Source organism: Eleutherodactylus coqui, chromosome 8, assembly GCF_035609145.1.
Source record: "Eleutherodactylus coqui strain aEleCoq1 chromosome 8, aEleCoq1.hap1, whole genome shotgun sequence".
NCBI lineage: Eukaryota > Metazoa > Chordata > Amphibia > Anura > Eleutherodactylidae > Eleutherodactylus > Eleutherodactylus coqui.
Genome location: NC_089844.1, coordinates 146,546,867 through 146,568,013, shown reverse-complemented (window position 1 = coordinate 146,568,013; position 21,147 = coordinate 146,546,867). Strand labels below are relative to the sequence as shown.

The window sequence follows — 21,147 nt, the reverse complement described above, 5'->3', positions numbered from 1 at the left end:
AATACACCATTTTGGGTAAATAAATTGTACTTTTAATACTTATCAAATTAACATAAATACACATTTGTTTAAAGTGCAGTGACCATTTCCATTGGAAATCATGTGTGACTTAGACATCTGGTAATTAAACTGAAAAACATTTACCAACAGCAGGTTTCACTTCACTGTTTATGCAGAAAGGAAATACTGCATGAAAACAGATTTCTTGATAATTTACACAAAATCTATAAAAAGAGGAAGAAATGTAAAAGGCATCAGGGGATGAGGGGTAAATATACTGTTAAGTGTATCATCGTCATCGATTTTCGAAAATGATTCATAATGCAATGACTATAGTGCTTTGGTCTGCAGGCTGCAGCGCTCCATCTGAAACTGTAACTACCAGCCGTGGGCAGAGGTGGCACAGTGGCAGGGTGGGCGTAGTACAAGGTGAGATTCGGAACTCTTAGGCTGGGTACACAGGGCGGAATTGCTGGGAAATTTCTGTGCAATTAATCCCAGGATTAGCCAGCAAAGTGGACGAGATTTCGCAAAAATCGTGTCCACACTCTGCGGCCAATCTGTTGCGGACAAGCCACGTGGAAACGGACGTGTGGCGCAGAATTCTAAACCGCAGCATATCAATTCTTTCCCCTTTTTCTTGGCAGCCTTTCTCCTCTCTATGGAGAGAGATAGCCGTAGCGGAATGCCGACAGCAAAGTTGCGGCAAATGGCTACAGGTTTTGAAGCTGTGCTTATCCCATGGAAATCTCGCAGTTTTTCAGTGCAGTCATTCCATGGGATTTCGGTCCCGTGTGACCGCAGGCAGAGGCGTAACTATAGAGGATGCAGGGGATACGGTTGCACCCAGGCCGAGGAGCCTTAGGGGGCCCATAAGACCTCTCTTCTCCATATAGGAAGCCCAGTACTATGAATAAAGCATTATAGTTGGGGGCCCCGTTACAGGTTTTGCATTGGGGCCCAGGAGCTTCAAGTTACGCCTCTGACCCCAGCCTAAGAGTATGTTTACACCTAGGAGAAATGCGCAGATTTTGTCCTATGGGAGTGGATGATCGTACTAGAGAGATTGTTGATCACCGTAGCAGCCATTTTTGGCCCTGTAAAAGAAAAGCAGATGAGCGTTGTTCCACCCGCTTGTCGATTGCAGTTCTTGGTCCAAGTAAACGAATCCTAAGGGCCCAATCACACGGGTGTATTATCTGCCTGTATTATGCCCATATTTGGTGTATTCAGATGGGTGTTTTTCTCGTGGACTGATCGTTTGCCTAAAAAAAAAGCAGCATGCCCTATTTCTTCCATATTTACGGACCAATATCACCCATTAAAGTCTATGGGATTGCGCAAAAATGCAGCAAATACACAGGTGCATGCATGGATGGATCCGACCTCTACAAACCATGGCTGAGCTGCGGACTTTTGCCACGGTTTTGCAAATGTATGGCCACAAACCCGCGTGCGGATTTATCCTTATTCAATGGGCAAATCTGCATGCGGAATTCCTGACGCGGGAACGGCGTGAAATCCACATTGAGAAGTGACATCACTTTTTTTTTTCTGTTACATCCACATGTGAAAAAAAAAATCTTTGCGATGTAGACAATGGCGCAGATTCCCATTGAAAGTAATGGGATACGGATTTGCCAACAAAGTGGGATGGATTCTGCATCAAATCTGCAGCAAAAATGTGCTGCGTAAACATACCCTCAAGCTAAATTCACACTGGCGAGCGTTATATGGGGCCGCGAATCCCGCCCCTATATCGCAGGGCATCCGTCTGCTGTTTTTTTTCTCTCCCCATTGACTTGAATGGGCGGGTCTTGTCCATAAATCGCATCAGTATAGTCATGTGGTAATGTTTTTCATACATTCATTGAATAATGTGGGTTTATATGCTGTATGTGCATCGTCCGTTTTTTTCATGTTCGACAGACAGATAAAAAAAACACTAGTGTGTCGGAGGCCTAAAACTAATATGGTGGCCCCATTCTGGTGCTTGGTAGCATTGCTATACCCCTAACCACCATGGACAGGCCCCCATGATACCACTTGCCCCTGCACAGAGTTTCTGTCCCGTTTAAGGGATACAGCCAGCGTCATCAGGGGCCCCATAGTTTGCATGTAAAAGGATCTCTAGTCTCGTTCCTGATCTTGCTGCTGAATTTTTTCATTTGCGCTATAGTCACCCCCGCCAAATCAAAGGTTAATTTACATTTTCGGTGCCGCACACGGGTTGTGTGGTCTTAGATGTAATTAATATTAACCCTTTGTTTCAGGCGTGTTCAGATCGTCAGCTTCAGCACTGAGGATCTGGGCCTGAGTTAAGCTATTAGGAAAACAATGTATAATTACAGTATATGGCGTGTAAGACGACGTCTGTAAACACCGAGCGGTGAGGGACAAAGAGCGCAGACACAGCCGCCAATTTAGGGAAGTCACTGAAATTCTGTCTTAAGGCGAAACAAACACTAAGTGTCTATTATTGTACTGTGAAATATCTAATTATTCTCTCCCCCCCCCCCCCCCAATAAGGTTGTTGTTATGCCAGGAGGGGAACAAGACCTCCAGCACATAGGAGGACAGTGCGGAGGGGGCAATGCTATTTACATACATCATCATCTTACATAGGACTGCAAGTAAGTCCTAATTTGAGGAAACATGTTAGATGCAGAAGTAACCACTCAATGGTAAATTCAGCTCTGCTTCATCTGTAACTATGCTAGGACCTAGCTGATGAACCTGTAGCACAGCCTTACCCCTGCAGCGGATCACGCCATGATGACATCACATATAATGCGTTGATGCCATGCCCTGCCTGACATAAAGCATTGGTTATGTGCCACATGCTTGTCCCATTCTTGTAAGGGCACGGTGGCATATTCCTGATGGTAATGTTATGTTGGTACTTTGACTGGTATTTTTATAGGGCTGGTACTGTTATATAGATGCTGTGACTGGCACTGCTATGCGAGTCCTGTTGTTGGCACTATTATAGAGATGCTTTGCTGGCACTGTTATGGCGGTCCTATGGCTGGCACTATTATAGAAATACCAGGGCTGCAACTGGTATGGGGGTCCTGTGGCTGGCACTATTATAGAGATACTGCGTTTGGCACTATTATAGAGATACTGAGGATGGTCCTGTTGCTTGCACTGCTATCCAAGATTTGTAGCTGCCATTGTTATGCGGGTCCTGTGGGTGGCACTATTATAGAGATACTTTAGCTGGCACTATTAGAGAAATACTTTTGCTGGCATTGTTATGGGGGTCCTGTGTCTGGCACTATTAGAGAAATACTTTTGCTGGCATTGTTATGGGGGTCCTGTGGCTGGCACTATTAGAGAAATACTTTTGCTGGCATTGTTATGGGGGTCCTGTGGCTGGCACTATTAGAGAAATACTTTTGCTGGCATTGTTATGGGGGTCCTGTAGCTGGCACTATTATAGATATATTGTGCATGATAGCGGTATGTTGGGAATGTGGATGACACTATTATAAAAATACTATGGCTAGCAGTATTATATCTAGATTTTGGCTGGCACTATTATAGAGATACTGCGGTTGGCACTATTATAGAAATACCTTGGCTGGCTCTTTTATAGATATACTGTGGATGGTCCTGTTGCTGGCACTGCTATGCAATTCTTGTAGCTGGCATTGTTATGCGGCTCCTGTGTTTGGCACTATTATAGAGATACTCTGGCTGGCATTATTAGAGAAATACTTTGGCTGGCATTGTTATGGGGTTCCTGTGTCTGATACTTTTATAGATGTATTGTGCATGATAGTGTTATGTTGGTCATGTGGCTGGCACTATTATAAAGATACTGTAGCAGGCACCCTTATAGAGATACTTTAGCTGGTACTGTTATGGGGTCCTGTGATTGGCACTATTATAGAGATTTATTGGCTGGCACTGTTAAAAAGATACTGCAGCTGGCACTGTTATGGGGGTCCTGTGTCTGGCACTATTAGAGAAATACTTTTGCTGGCATTGTTATGGGGGTCCTGTGTCTGGCACTATTGGAGAAATACTTTTGCTGGCATTGTTATGGGGGTCCTGTGGCTGGCACTATTAGAGAAATACTTTTGCTGGCATTGTTATGGGGGTCCTGTAGCTGGCACTATTATAGATATATTGTGCATGATAGCGGTATGTTGGGAATGTGGATGACACTATTATAAAAATACTATGGCTAGCAGTATTATATCTATATTTTGGCTGGCACTATTATAGAGATACTGCGGTTGGCACTATTATAGAAATACCTTGGCTGGCTCTTTTATAGATATACTGTGGATGGTCCTGTTGCTGGCACTGCTATGCAATTCTTGTAGCTGGCATTGTTATGCGGCTCCTGTGGTTGGCACTATTATAGAGATACTCTGGCTGGCATTATTAGAGAAATACTTTGGCTGGCATTGTTATGGGGTTCCTGTGTCTGATACTTTTATAGATGTATTGTGCATGATAGTGTTATGTTGGTCATGTGGCTGGCACTATTATAAAGATACTGTAGCAGGCACCCATATAGAGATACTATAGCTGGTAGTGTTATAGGGGCCTGTGATTGGCACTATTATAGAGATTTATTGGCTGGCACTGTTAAAAAGATACTGCAGCTGGCACTGTTATGTGGGTCCTAAGGTTAGCACTATTATAGAGATACTGTAGCTGGTACTATTAGAAATATACTTTGGCTGGCACTGCTATGGGGGGTCCAGCGGTTGGCACTATTATAGATATACTGTGGATGATACCATTACATTGGTCCTGTGATTGGCCCTATTATAGAGATATTTTGGCTGGCACTTTTATGTTGGTCCTTTTCCTGGCACTGTTATAAAGGTCCTGGCACTATTATAGATATATTGTTGATTGTAATGTTATGTTGGTCCTTTAGCTGTCATAATTAAGGGGGTCCACTGACTGTTATTGGAGACATGTGGCCGGCCCTTTTATGGGGTCCTGTGGCTGACACTACTATGGGGGTGCTGTGGCTGGCACTGTTATAAAGATACTTTGGCTGTGATGTTATGGGCGTCCTTTGGCTGGTTCTTTTATGTGGATCCTGTGCCTTATACTGTTAAGGGAGGCATATTACTGGCACTGTCATAGAGATACTGTGGCTTGTACTGTTATGGGGGTCTATTGTCTGTTACGGCTACGGGTTTTTACCTGTGTCAGGTAACCAGTCACACATGAGTGAGCGTTGACTACATACCAATGTCCTGTCCTGTTTAGAGTCCTGTCATCGACTTACAAAATCCTTGGACTCCAATACCAGCCGCACTCATACTTCTGTGAAGTCCGCCACCAGTGCCCAAGGGGACACACTGAGGAACCGGGTTACACATCACGTCTCCACAATAGTGCTGATGTACTAACCTGAGAAGCCCATATCCAGCATGACCGCTCTTTTCCTGTCCTTCACGCTGCTAATTTGAGGGAAATTAATGTCCATGATGATGAATAACACGCAGGCGAAAAAAGCGATGATCCCAATAGCGATGGCGTAGTTACAAGCATCATCATTTCTGTTGTAGACGCAGTGCAGCTGCGGACTGTCAATGTTTACATATCCTTCATTTATGATCGACCCAAAGACCACGATGGAGAACACCTGAAACAGGTAACAATGTCTGGTTAGTAATAGCCATCCCATCTGCCTGTCATAGATGCTTCAACTTCCACAGTGCCCCCTATAACAGCGGTCTGTGGCCCCCTATAACAGCAGGGTTTTTCACTGCGATGCGAGACATGTTTCATTCTCGCATCTGTGAAATTGCGATCAACAGGCGCTTGTTTCACGCACATCAGAGGATTGCAAGTATTTTGGGAAACATCACATCGCACGGCTGGCAGATCACACCGTATGTGAGCACCATGTGACGTCTTTCAAGGTCCCATTGGACACAATGGGCGAGTCGTTCCGGGGGAACGCCAAAAGATAGAACATGCTGCGATTTTTTTCCTCGCAGAATCGCTGTGGGGTACAAAAAAAAAATCGCTCATATGAATAAGTTCATTCAAAAGAATGGAGTTCATATTTGTGCGCGTTTTGTGCGTAAGGATCTGATACGGCGCGCGGCCTAGGCACAGTGATGGGTAACCGGGAATAGCTTTCTCTTTAATACTTCGCAGATGTGTGACTAAGTGAGAATGTGCCTTCAGTCAGATCTATATTTACCGCGCCAACTTCCCACCTCGCTGCAGTCGCGCTTTCTGCGACCGCCGGAAATATTCATCAATCATCATAAAAGTGTAAATACTCTCATACTCAGTAACTCACACTCAGCTCGCCATCCGTGTTACCTAACTTACATCTTCTTGCTTCGGCCGCCTTCTTACAGGGCGGGATCGCTGCAGGCTTTCAACAACCGAATACCCGCAGAAGTTACACAGGAAATCCGCAGACGGTGCAGATTTGGCCACTTGCAGAACAGGTATGGAATTCAAGCCTTATATTCCAAGGGTTGAATCCGCAGCATTTACTGCATATGTGAAGGCGACCTTATTTCCAGATACATACCCTCCCGCAGAGCCGTAACTTGAAGCTCCTGGGCCCCAATGCAAAACCTGTAAAGGGCCCCCAACTATAATGCTTTATTCATAGTACTGGGCTCCCTATATGGAGTAGAGAGGCCTTATGGGCCCCCTAAGGCTCCTGGGCCCGGGTGCAACCACATCCCCTGCACCCTCTAAAGTTACGCCCCTGCCCTCCCGTATTGTAATATCAGGACCCTAGGAAAGCTGTGTAGCAGCCTCTGTGGGAGCCATCATAGTGATCACAGTGGTTGTAATCCCAGACAGATAGGACTGAGAACATGTAGCAAATTGAAAGAGGACAACTCAGGGACTTGTATTGACTTATCAGTGCTCTTTAAAGGGAAACTCCACTTTCAAAGGGAGTTTCCCAGTCGTCATTAATAGGAGACCAGTACTCTTTTAACTCATGAAACTTGTAAGTGTTCTTAAAAAATACAAGGCAACAGCTTTTCATTTTCTCCTCTATGCCAGCAGGTGCCCCCTTTACTAATCACATGCAGCTTTGTAGCCAATCACATGGTTTATAAACAATCCATTTATGTGATTGGCTTGTAAGGTGCACATATCCAGTAATGTAGGACTTATCTCTCCCTGGGTCTTTTAAGGGGTAATCTGGTATTCCGCTGGATGGATGAAAACTGATAGATTGCTGAAGGTCTGACTGCTGAAACCCCCACTGATCCTGAGAATGGGGGACTCATATCTTGCCTATTTCTCAATACACGGTTGCTTCTCTCAATCACTATAACATCATAGTGAATGGACAGCTAGCCATTCCAATGGGGCTGACAAAGATAAGCAAGTGCTGTGACATTATAGTGATAGAGATGCCGCCCCACATTAATAAATAGGGTGGACAAAGGTCCCCTGTTTTCAGGATTGTCGGAAATCCCAGCAGTCAGATTCCTACTGATCTATCAATTGTCACCCACCCAGCAGATGGGCGGAAGCTTGAAAAAAAACTTTTACTCTCAGGAATACCACTTTAAATTCTATTCACTTTCCTTCTATGACAGAATCACTGACTGGGTTGATCAGGAAACATGCGGTGGATATAGTATATCTTGACTTTAGTAAAGCATTTGACAAAGTATCCCATACCATACTTACTGGAAAAAATTACAAAATATGGAATTGACAAGGCAAATGTTAGGTGGATTGGCAACTAGCTGAGTGATCATACTCAAAGAGCGGTCATAAATGGCTGCACATCCAAGTGGAAGAATGTCTCAAGTGGGAACCACAAGGACTGTCCTAGGCCCAGTGTTGTTCAACATTTTAATAAATGATCTGGAGGAGGGAATTGATGGAAAACTGATCAAATTTGCCAACGACACAAAGCTAGGAGAGCTAGCTAACACTAGGGAAGAGAGAGAGGATTCAAAAAGATCTAGAAAAGCTTGAGCATTGGGCGGTGACTAACAGAATGGTATTTAACAAGGAGAAATGCAAAATTCTACATCTGGGCAAGAAAAATGAAAAAAGCACATACAGAATGGGAGGAATTGCAGCACATGTAAAAATAGACTTGGGTATACTAATAGATCATAGACTGAACATGAGTCAACAATGTGATGCAGCAGCCAAAAAGGCAAACACAATTCTGGGATGTATTAAGTGAAGCATAAAGTCTAGATCACGTGAGGTCATTATCCCCTCTACTCTTCCTTAATCAGACCTCATCTGGAATACTGTGTCCAGTTCTGGGCACCCCACTTTAAAAAAGACATAGACAAACTGGAGCAAGTTCAGAGAAGAGTTACCAAGATGGTGAGCGGTCTGCAAAACATGTCCTATGAGGAACGGTTAAAGGATCTGGGAATGTTTAGATTGCAAAAAAGAATGCTGAGAGGAGACTTAGTATCTGTCTGCAAATATCTGAAGGGCTGTCACAGTGCAGAGGGATCAGCCCTATTCTCATTTGTACAAGGAAAGACTAAAAGCAATAGGATGAAACTGAAAGGGAGGAGACACAAATTAGATATTAGACAGTGAGGGTGATCAATGAGTGGAACAGGTTACCATGGGAGGTGGTGAGTTCTCCTTCAATGGAAGTCTTCAAACAAAGGCTGGAAATATATCTGTCTGGGATGATGTAGTGAATCCTGCACTGAGCAGGGGGTCGGACCCGATGACCCCGGAGGTCCCTTCCAACTCTACCATTCTATGATTCACTTAAACCCTGCCCATGCTTAGCACTAACAAACCCACCCCTGCTTAAATGTTAAAGGGTTAAAGTCCTTAAAGGCTGTTTCCTATTCATTCCACTCTTGTGGGCCTACGAAAGTGAATAGGCTGCTAATCCATCTCATTAAATGGTTTATTTGTGTTGCTCTTGCTCAAGTCCCAAGGTTTTTTTTTTTTGTTTCAAGAAGGGTTTTTCCAATAATGCAAATGGAAATATGGAACAATACTTCTACAGCACCACCTATTAGAAGGCAGCATTCCTGCAAGTGAGTGTCAGACTTTTTTGCAGGCCTTGAAATCACAGAAGTGTGAGAAAAAATGTACAAAGACATAACTCACAGAAAAGGAAGCCAAGTATGCATCCCATGATATGTTGCAGGCCAGGCTCAATCACCATGTTCCCTGATAGCATGCAGAGAGCCAGATGGCAATAAGAGGGAGCAGTGTGGCACACTGTGGTGATACAAGGCAATCCACTCAATTTGGTTTGAGGTGTGTGGTTGCATTTTAGTTGGCATTGAATAATTGCTCCCTTTTATTGCAATCTGGCTCTCTGCATGCTATCAGGGTGTGGTGGCCAGGAGTCTATGTTGCTGGCCCCTCCATAAATGTCATGCCTTTTGTAGATGCATTGTGCAAAGTTGTCTAGTCATTTTGTTATATGTATTGCACAGCTGCAGCAAGTGAGAGGTTAATGTTTGCATGAGACTGGGAGATACCTGCAATGTATCAATATTCGTCTAGTCACGTGATCTATGTTGTCTATAACTATGAGGTTTTGAGTGTGGCAGTCAGTCTATTCTTCTAGGTTCCTGAGAGAGAGTGCCAGCTACATGAGGGTACCTTCAACCCTCATGTGGTGAAGAATGGAAGAAGAAGAGAGGTTTTCTAAGTACCCCGATGCCAGGAGCCAACAGTGAGTGAGAAGAAGTAAGAGAGAGAGAGATTGAGAGTGAGCGAGAAGAAACGGCCAAAACTACCGTGCAGAGGTACTGTTCCGTGAGAGTGTCTGTGGAGTGACCCTACCCCTATCCTCCTCTGGAGATTTCCCCTCCAAGAGCGGTTCCTAGCAGATAATGTAGACTGCAGGACCGGTGTCATCCTGTGTTTCCTCTCTGACCTCTAATCTTCTATTTACCTGCATCAGTGTATTCTCAAGTGTATTCTGATCAAGCTTTCTAAGTAAAGTTTTGCTAGGCCCTGGCCATTCCCAGGAACTTGAGGTACATTACACAATCTGCGGCTCCATTTATTTACCTCTGAGGATCATCCCATTGGGTAACGGAATTGTGGCATCACGCGTGACAACCTATTCTCCTGTTCTTGTGTTTATTGGCCATCCCTCTCCTAGGGGTGTCCAGAAGAGGCCTTGCACTGCTCTGGCTGAGGCTACGTGTGTCCCTCCGGGAGGGAGCCTGGTAGGCCTCCCAGCTCTGCAACGTATGCCCTGTGTCTGGAGTCACCCTACGGGACGCTGCAAGGGAGCATGGTGATAGAGCCTGTCCTGCAACGTATCATGGGATGCATACTTGGCCTATTTTTCTTTTCGCAGTCCTTGTAAGAATGACTGGGAATATAAGGTAAAGCCAGAATAACCATGTACAGACAGACTGTTTGGGGAGTTTTGCCCCTCATCAGTATACAGTAGGTTGCAGGCTGGCTGGGTAAGAGGCTTATAATATGGGTCAGGAAGGGTATGGTTTCTCCTTAGGGAAGGCACTTAGAAGGTATGAGGAAACATAAGCTTGTGAAAAGGTCTGCCACTGACTTGCAGGAATGTTACTTTCTAATAGGTGGCGCTGTAGAGGTATTGTTGTGTCTTGCCATCTGCATACATTTCCCAGAGGAGCATGCATGACCTTATAAGTCTCCTGATACCTTCTAGGGGCTCTCCCTAAGGAGAACAAACATATCCCAAGAGAAAAATTTCACAGCAGAACGAGAGAGACATGTGGTATCTAACCGAAACTTAATAGCGTCAAAGTTTACACTCTGGTGACAATGAAAGAACATCTCTGTCTTATCTATAGCAAATGTAATCTATGTGTTGAGTCAGCAGCTCTACATGTTCCTGCTTCTCACCGCATTAGGGATATTTCTCTTGTATGAAAAAAGTCAAAGATAACCTGATGACCCTTTTACTGGGGAGGACTGTGAGGTACTTCAGTGCCCGATAACCGTCCCAGCAATAAGCGCTTCTGTGCTTTTAAATTGGAGGACCATCGCTCAATGACTGGAGGCAGAGCAGGCCAGGGATCGTTCCGGCACTCCTCCATAGTAAACGGGTCGTCATTCGTAGGTCTGCATGAAAGATCCGATCAGCGATATATCATTAATCGTTCTTTTCATGAATGAATAGCTAAGAGCTATGTGTGATTGGCTGAGCGCTCAGCCAATAGCTAAGCAGTAGCTGCTATTGGCTGAGCCCTCAGCCAATCTGCACAGCCCTTTCAGGAGGCGGGGATTTTTAAATCCCCGACTGCTGAAAGAGCTTCATAGCAGTGCCGGGGAGCCAGCAGGATGACGCGGCTGAGCGCAGGAGAGGTGAGTAATAATTTTTTAAACTTTTTTACACACTTATTGATGATTTCGAGGAAGGGCTTATATTTCAAGCCCTTCCCCGATAATCATTCTGCGGGGCTTGGCAGAAAGCATTGATTTCAATGGGATCGGCATCCCATTGAAAGCAATAGAATAGAATGCCGCGGACTTCTGCCACAGCTGTGACAGCTGTGGCAGAGGATTCCTTCATCCCCGCGGGGGCCATTGTCGAGTTTTCTCGTGCTCTCGCAGCGCAAGCGAGAAAATATCGCAAGTGTGCGTCCACCCTAAGGCAGTGGTCTTGTCTCCAGCCTGTGGTTTACCATCAGTTTCCAAACTGCAACCCCCAACATGCCCAAGACTGAAGAGGCAAACTAAATCCATGCCGGATCAAGTCCGGTTTATATAACTGATGTGTTTGTTACAATGTATCAATGTGTACACAATCCTCTGTAAGCTAAACACAGCAGCAGCATAGGGCCTAAACACACAGGCGCATGCGTATATACGGTCGCCGCACCAGAGCGTATTTGTGCATGAACCAGTGAAAAGTTATTTTTTCGTTGCTGTTTAAATCTCGCGCTACTGCGCACGGTAAAAAAAAACCTGCAAAGGAATTGCACAGGAGAATCACGCTAGTGAAAACAAAATCATTGAAATCAATGGTTTCATTTCATCGCGTTTGCAGGCGGGATTTTCATGCTCGCAAAACGTGACGCAATCACGCTGATGTGTTTAAGCCCTAAGGTTGTTTCAGACGAGGGTGTTTTAGCTCCACATTTGGTCGGTGTTTTGTGGACTGTAATATGGAGCAAATGTACATCTATGAATCTATTCACATTTTCACATCTGTTTTTTTTAAAAACGCAGCATGACCAATTTTTTGCCTATTTTCTTCATATTTCCATTATTTTCTATTGTACAAATACTGATCAGTATTTGCCCAGTAGAAGATAAAATATGTGGAGGCAAATCCTGATGAAAGTACTGATGGCATACGGTTGTGATGTTATCTGGAACCATGCATCAGTATTACGGATGTTACCTTATGCTCAATAATACCCTTTTGTGGAATGAATGACTTTTTTGCATGCGCATCGGCGTATTTTACTGTCCTTTTTTCACGCATAAGGCATGTACATTTGCACGTGGCAAACAAGGGCGCACCAATTGAAATGGCTAATTAGTCTAATGAGTTCTAGATGTGTTCCTTTTTCCTGTGCAATCATATAGTGTTTCACAAATCTTCTTGCGTATTTTGTGCACATTTGCGCATCCTCATTGACTTTTATAGGACTTTTGGTACGCAAATGTGCAGGAAAAATAGAGCATGCTGTATTTATTTGTGCAACCGAAATGCACAGGCAAATATGCTTATGTGAATAAACCCCTTGAAATCAATGAGTTCTATTCTCTGCCTTTTGTGCTTAAGCAGATCGGGCTGCAAATAGCGGAAGAAAAAGCGCTGCATGTAACTGGGTGGAAAACGGGCGGACCCAGTTATAGTCAATTCAGTTCCGTCTTCAGACGCAGGGATTCCCCTTTCCTGCTCCTCAGCAGCGGAATCCCCATCGCATGCGTGAAAGCAGCCTTAGTACTAACTAGAGATGAGCGAGCGTACTCGGAAAAGCACTATTCGCTCGAAGATTCGGGTGCCGGCACGGAGCGGGGAGCTGCAGGGGAGAGCGGGGAGGAACAGAGGGGAGATCTTTCTCTCCCTCTCTCCCGCCCGCTCTCCCCTGCTCCCCGCTGCGGCTGACAGGTGAGTCGCACCCGAATCTTCAGTGACGAGCACAGCGATACTCGGATAAAGCAAATTACTCGAGCGAGTAGTGCTTTTCCAAGTACGCTCGCTCATCTCTAGTACTAACCAGTACAGATACATTAGCAAACCCTACTGCACTGTTTAGCTCACAGAAGATGGCCAAGACCGAGAACATGGTGACAGACCCTCATCTTTGTCAGCTGGACTAGGTAAGGAGTTTTCAGCTAACAAGATTGTGTTCATTTGCTGACAGCAAACAGAGTTATAAATACATATTTAAAAAGTCATCACAGCTCTCAAATTTACAAAATATATGTCCATCAGAAGAGTAGGATCCTCAGAGGGGTTATCTAGGTTAGAAGACTTGATGGCCTATCCTTGGGATAAGCCATCAATATCGGATCAGTGGAGCCGACTCTTGGGATCTCGATGGACCGTTTGACAGGGCCACAGCGCTCATGCAACTGCTATGTCCTTGTCTATGTTTACATCTGCCTGCATTTTGGTTTATACTCATAACACCATAGTTTTTGTAGCACCCATTCTCAGTACTGCAGTTCTCCTTGGTTCAATCTTTGACAACAAATTGGTTAAAAGGCGTCAGTCAGTGAATTAGTCATGTTTTGCGTGGTTAGTTCTCAACTGGAAATCTGCCAAATATCCCATTTGCATATTTAATTTTACGCTTATGTTCGGTTTTTGGTAATTGAAGATGGCCTACAGCTCTATGTATGCAGAGTAAATATTAGAACTCGGAAAGTGAAATTTTACTGACTGTCGGAATATCACACAATGGAAACACTAATCTGAATACTTAATTAAATAAGAAAAAAATCTGTAGTCATAAAAACAACTAAATACAAGACGCTTGTGATAATGAAGAAATGCCTGAAATATATTATACATTGGGCCTGCGTTCACCTCTGTAGCCATTCTAATTATCCTCGGAAAACCCAGATGTGTGAACCCTCCCTATTAGCGGTGCAGACTTGGTGTCTGGACCTCCTAAAGAGCTCAAGCTTGTTAGAAAATCTTCATGCTTCCACGCTCCAAAAGGGGTGTGGCTTATTGTAAAACGGATATTCTCGTCCGGTCCCCCAGGTAAAACTTGTTGGAAAAATGACATTGCTGATGCCTGGATGCTCAAAAAGGTGTGCAGTTGGTAGTAAAAAGAATAGTCTTACCTAATAGGTCTGTAGCTTGTTAGAAAAAAAGGATAGTCCTTTTGCCTGAACCCCTTAAAAGTGGTTGAGTTTGTTGGGCAATAGATAATCCTGATGCCAGGACTAAGTATAGAGCTTATAGGAAAAGGGATAATTATGGAGCCCAAGATTATCACTTTTCCAAAAAGATTAATACACTGAACGATCACTACATTAGGAACGCCTACTCAATAACAGGTTGTTCTACCTTTTTGGGCGATCACGCCTTTCAGACATCGGGGAAACAGATTCTCCAAGGTGGTGAACATCCTCCACATACAACTCGCCCCATGCTAGCTGCAGCAGCTCCGCCAGTTGGTGCATAATTTGCAGATAAATGAGAGCAGCCCTTTCCAGCTTATCCCAAACATGATGAATGGGGTCATAGTCTGGTGAGTTTTGGGGCCAAGGCAGTGTGCAGAGTTTTCATTGTCATGTTCATCCAACCACCCCCTAGTGATCCGAGCTCGATGACACGGAGTATTGCCCTGTTGAAAGATGGCACGGTAGTTGGGAAATGTTCCTGAAAATATGGGTGCAGACGGTCAGTTAACCATTCCCTGAGGTGCTAAACATTCACGGATTGTGGTGCTAGGCCATTCCAGGAAAATGCTTCCTCGACCATGATTTCCCCACATGACTCTGTTGAACTCCCAAGGTACAGCCATCGGATGCAGCTTTATGGTGTTTATGCCACACGCACACCCAGTCATTCATATGGTTGAGCAGGATATGGGACTCGCCATTCCAGATGACCTTCTGCCATGCATCCAAGGTCCATTAACATCTTTCCTTGGCCCATGCAAAGCATTGCAGGTGATGACATGGGGTTATCAGGAGCATCCTTGTCAATCTTTGGCTATTGATGCAAGGCACGCCTCATGGTCATTGTGTAAATTAGTCTAACATCCTTTGAAAAAAATTAATAAATAAATCCTGTTATTTTTATAGCGTCAACTTATTCTGCAGCGCTTTCAAGTAATTTATTACTCCCCCCCCCCCCACCACCATCACCACCACCAAGCTGGGTTCTCATTTTACCGACCTCGGAAAGATGGACGGCTGAGTTAACCTTGAGCCGGCTACCTGAACCAAGTGGGGATTGTCCTGCAACCTTCAGGTCATGGGCCAGAGCTTAGTACTGCCTTAACACTCCATGCCACACTTTATCAGTACTGCAAATGTGGGCACAGCATTTGTTTTCCATTCTTCTTTACAAAAGTTCTGTCAGTGTCGGACGGGGCTGCCCAGGACCCACCAGTAAAATTCATTTTACAGCTACTGTATATACAAATATTACTTGATCCCTGTTTACAAACTCCTCGCCGCTGTATTCCCAGCTTCAATAGAAAGGTGGCTACTAGAGATGAGCGAGTATACTCGCTAAGGCTAACTACTCGAGCAAGATTCGGGGGGTGGGGAAGAGCGGGGAGGAATGGAGGGGAGATCTCTCTCTCCCTCTCTACCCCCCTGCTCACCGCTGCAACTCACCTGTCACCCGCACCGGCAGCCGAATCTTTACAGATGAGCGGGAGGATACTCGGCTAAGGCACTACTCACTCGAGTAGTTAGCCTTAGCGAGTATACTCGCTCATCTCTAGAGGCTACATATGTGTGGGGCCATTTACATTGACCAAAGCAGCAGGCAGGAATTGGTAGAATCCCATTGACCCAGTATATGCAGATCCTGAGCACATCTGGTGTGGGAAGTGAGGGCTAGGAGCCGCCTTGGCTCGGAGCCTACCAGAGGACTCATTGGTTTACATGTGGGGCAGTCCGAGTCCATTCTATGTTATGTTTTAACACTGTGCAACAAATTCGGGAAAAAATAAAAAGGCTAAATAAAATCATTGCGTTCCATATTTGAAGAATTCCAAGGGGTGTTCATACTTTTTGAGTCCTTATCTCTTTCTTTTCCGCGATCCTATATCTTCACTGCTTTTATGTTGACCAAACCAATCAGACCATTCTTCACTGAAAGGGGTCATGGCCTTAATTTTACTGATTCCATGCAGCCCTATTCTCATCTGTTTATCAAATCAAATGCCCAAAGATCCTGTACGGTCTTCCTTACACAGACGAGGGCACCGTGACATCTGTTCAACATGACTTTTGACAAAGAAAAGTTTCATATAACAAAAATTCCCGAAGTGCACCCAAATGTGACCACTGACAGACTACAAGGTTCTGCTCATTGATTTCTGGATCTTCGTTTTAAGTGAACTGAGAAGTAATACTGGACTTCCCCCCCAAAAAAAATTAGGGGTTTTCCACCCTCTGCCAACTTTGATTAATTGATGTCAACAAAAACTTCCATCAAAACTCTGTTTACTTCATTATTTCACAGAGAAAAAAATCTCCATCTGTTCTGCCGAATTCCCCAAATATTAAGAGATCCGCTGAATCCATAAAACAACTGATAATTATTCTTTGTTTAACAGACACATTAAAGAACTGTGAAATGTGGGCTCTTTTTGATGGTGGAAAATGCGGTCATTATAGAGGCCACAGGGGGCACAGAGGTAGCAGTCATACCAGAGCCTAGGTGCCCAAAAGGGCCTATACAACCCCATTGCCACATAACAAAACACCAGTACAAATGTCCAGCACAGTGTCAGAAGATAAAACTTCAATAGTTAATCTGGCATGTTGAAAAACCAGATCAACAAGTTGTTCCAACATGCAGACCCCTGACACATTTCGGGCAATGTGTCCTTAATTGTAATTATAAATGGCACATTGTAATTGGGGGTCTGTTACATATTTGGCAATGGGGACCGGGAGCTTCTAGTTATCTGGGGTCATGAAATCCCTTCTTGGTACCCCTTGCCCACCCTCAACCGCTTAAGCCATTCATCAAGCATTGGGACCCAAAGGCATCTTCCTGCCATATTTTGGCTTCCATTTTGCATCCGTAATACAGAAGTGCATCCCGGCCTGACAGCGGGTCTCCCGACCCGAACTCTGGACATCTATGTTTCTCGGAGTCACCCAGGACTGTATCTACACTGTAACTAGTACTTCTGAGCTGTTTTTAAGGTATAGTTAGATGAAAATGAAGAAGAAATAGAAAAAGTAAGGGAAAATAGGAAGAGAAGAAAAAAGAAGCAAAAGAAAGAAGAAGAGGAAGGAAAGAGAAAAAGAAGAAGGAGGAAAAAGATCCTTTATTCTTTTAGCGGGTTTGGCCAAGACGAACGTCCAGAGCTTTGTGTTGTCACTGAACTGACCTTTTGGCAAAGTACGACCCCAAACTAGGTTCGACTGTTTCGGTTCTCTCAATACTATTCACAATATACTGTGTGTTTTAAGTCCCCCACTTATTTGTAAGATCTCGGTTTGCTGTCATATCAACCCACAGTGTGTGACCTAAACTCCACTTGAGGATGGTGCGGACACAGCAGGGTTCAACAAAACATGTGTTACCGAGTCTCTCAGTGAGCCCTTATTCAGACGAGCGTGTCTAATTTCAGTCCACAAACAAAATGACCTGATTGTAATTCATGTGTATGTCCATGTGTCATCTGTGCGTGTTGGATGGGTCTGCTTTTTAACCCTTCACCAACATCAACCCTTTACCAGATAACAGTGAATAGAACAACTTTGGAGATGAGCCTGCTCAATATATAGCAGGTATCAAGACAGCTGACAGCCGACCCAACATGCTGCGATCTACATGCACATGTGCATTGATCAATGAAAGCCCATTGACCCTCATTTACTCTATTTACCACGTATCACGCGGCCGTGCAAAGCAGACGTAATACACGGTGAAAAAATGGTTGTGGACTTGAGCCCTAACATAGTAGAACATGTCAACCATAACTATTCACAGTTCAAAGATATAGTGATGGGCAATTGGGCACACTGACGGTCCAAACCCCTTACATACTTGTTTAGATCCATAAAGCCCAAGTCGGCCCAATACTTAGCGCTGCTGTGCCTGTGCTATGGTGTTTCTTGGTATCCTTGATGGAAGTTTTGTAGTTAAACTCACCAAACACGGTGTAAAGGAGGTGCCACAGTAATGGGTAGTCAAGAAGTAGAGAGCGGGGTCCTTTCAAGTCGAAGAATCCTGGGTGACTGTAGCAGAGTGGTAGCTCCATGGCTGCTGCAAGCTTCTTGCCCCGGGTACACAAAGAAGAAAAGATCATGAGCTGATAAATGCGGATTGTTCTATCCGTAATGCACCAGCGAAGTGACTGCATTACTTTTATTTCATTGTGCGTTGCTGAGGGAATTCTATTTCCCGCTGTCTCAGGAGCAGATAAGTGTTTACCTACCCCACGGCACTAACAAACAGGTAATTGCTGTGCACACGGGGAGCTGAGAGTAGGCGGCTACTGGAGGGCTTCCAAATGTTCATCTTCTATTCTTGTAGTAGGTAATAGACATTTAAGAAAATTCTTGTAATCCAGCATCCAATAGTTCACAAATTCTGAAGGAGGAGATTGACTCCCAGAGAAGTAACTGGATGCATCAGGACCCCAATGCAAAATCAGATAAAGACAGATAAGAATTTAAAGAAATTCCACAATCTGGTATGGCCAATGGAAGAGGTTTCAAGAACTGATCTGTTGCAGTGCGCTGGCTACAATTTGGAAGTAGAGCCGGAGTGCAGTAACAACATCAGCACCTTTGGTAGATGCCCCATCATTCGGTGAGTGTGTAGTGGCGCAGAGTTTGGGGTCCCCTCCAGCAACTCAGAATATAAGTTTTATGTTTGTCTCGAGCATTGTCTTGTATGTAAAATGCATCTGATTTATGTGTATTGGATGTCTGCAGGCATGAATGGGTTAATGTCTGGTGATGTCTTGAAATTGTATCGTTTTGTTTGTTCGTGGATTGGTTGTTGACCATGTGATGTATGTTGAATTTATGTGGTTGAATGAGAAGTCCAGGAAGCTGGTGAGAGGAGAGGGGCATGGAGGAGGCCGAAAAGTGGTCTGCCGTTCCCGCTTGGGCCTATCCTTCTTGAGACACTCCCGATACCAACTAGCTACTAAAGCGTGCATGACCCTGGACCCAAGAAGAACCACATACATTCGGAGAAATAGATAAACTGCCAGAGGGCGAGAAAGACAGTAAGTGACTGACAGGCGAGAAAGAGAGTTACATGGAGAGTGAGTTCCTGCAGATAACTAAGACTGTAGATGTACCAATACCACATGAATCCTGCTAGCTTCACTGCTGTAAGAACTGTTCTTTTGTTATCTGCTATCAATGGTTAAGTAAACAGACAAAACCGAACGTTCCCAGTTCTCGTTCAGAAAAGACACTCTGTGTGCGTGGAGTACTTTATTACACCCGCGAGATTCACTGCAGAGGATGGAGTGTTGGCGTCGCCAGTGACAAATAGGTCTTAACAACCGTTACCCATTTGTGAACTCCCCCTGTCGGTAACGAGGTTGGGTACTGAGCTACCCTTAGGGGAGCAGACAGTAGAGCCCCATGACAAGGGTCTGCTCCTCGGACGCTGCAAGTGCAACACCCCAGAGGGGTGACACATGGCACCTGGCTAACGTGAAAAGCTGGGAGGGTTAAGTGCTGACTTATCAGGGTGGCACTTACCATGCTTTGGCCCGGAGGGATGACACACTGCCAAGGCAAGTGTAGATTGCCGGCCGAGCTTCGGCACTCCTTTGGCTTGGAGTGCCAATAAAGCGGATGGGGGGTGGGTTGTAGTAGATATCACTCATGACGCCACCGTTCCCACACAGCATTATTCAATGCGATGGAGTAAATAACACGGAGACTTGTGTGTAGTACCTCGGGTCCTCAGGAACGGTTAAGGCCCGGTAAAACTTTACTTGCATTAAACTTGAATAAACAGGTATTACAGGTATAATTCACTTGTAGAAATTACAGGCCAGAGCTCAGAGGTAAAGAGGATACACAGGAACAATACGGCCCTATAGCCCACGTTATCTATATGTCACAGGTCCTGGAATTGGGGAGCACTCCGGAGGAGGAAAAGCATTGCGGTCACTCCACAAACATTCTGGCAGACAAAATTACTCAGAAGACGGCTTAGCCCAGATGCACCCCGTACAACATCCTCGTGGGTGTCACAATTAGGTACCTCTGTGCGATGATCCTAATCGCAGACAGCCGCACAGGAAAAACGCCTGTGTTGTGAATAAGTACCTGTTTTAGTAAAACTGGGGTAGTGCGCTCTCTTTCTGGAAGGGACTCACTCCTCTCCCATCCACTCTCCAGATGCTACAGGTAGTCGCTCCTCTTCCTCCATCTTCACCAACATGGAAGCTAAAGGTGCTTCCATGTGGCTCTGTGTTAGCACTCTACAGCAGACAAGATGGAAACCTACTCTAACACAAATTGAAGAAAAAAAAAACTTTTCCTGCTCTCAGACACTCACTTTTATAACCTCACTTGTACCACATGACACAGCATAAGAGATACATTCAGTGGAAACGGTGATAGTCAATGATTTTATAGGAGTTAACCCCTCAGATGCTGCAGCTGTGCAACATACAAACAGAAAATGACATGACAGCTTTGCACAGTGCATCTTCATAAGACAATACATGTATGACATTTATGGAGGGGACAAGGATAGTGTTCTGGGACACTACACAAGTGCTTCTTTCCTGTCACTGCAGAAGTTCCTTTAGGAGCCGTCTGTCAGGAATCCCTCTATGTTTCCTGTCACTGCAGAAGTTCCCTTGGGTGTTGTCTATCAAGAGCCCCTCAGTGTTTAGAGTTCCCTTCTTCTCTTCCCTGCTACAATATCTCTGGTGGTGTATGGACTGATTGACTGACAGGGTGGTGTTTCCTCTAGGTAGCCAATCAGCCATAATGGAAGTGTATTGATCCTGGGCCCACCTCTACATGGGTGCTGGTTATTTTCCTGCCTATTTTCCAGGTGTTTGGTGTGGTAGCAAT

General features: G+C 44.7%; 1 protein-coding gene across 3 annotated transcripts in view; it reads right to left on the bottom strand.

Annotated features, from left to right (window-relative positions):
• The window catches only part of SYNGR3 (synaptogyrin 3), a 50,465-nt gene that overhangs the window by 14,950 nt on the left and 14,368 nt on the right, over nucleotides 1-21,147 (bottom strand). For all 3 annotated transcript variants that reach the window (XM_066576649.1, XM_066576650.1, XM_066576651.1), the window contains exon 2: nucleotides 5,389-5,623. In XM_066576649.1, the coding sequence (XP_066432746.1) occupies nucleotides 5,389-5,623 (235 nt within the window). The remainder of the gene's footprint in view (nucleotides 1-5,388; nucleotides 5,624-21,147) is intronic.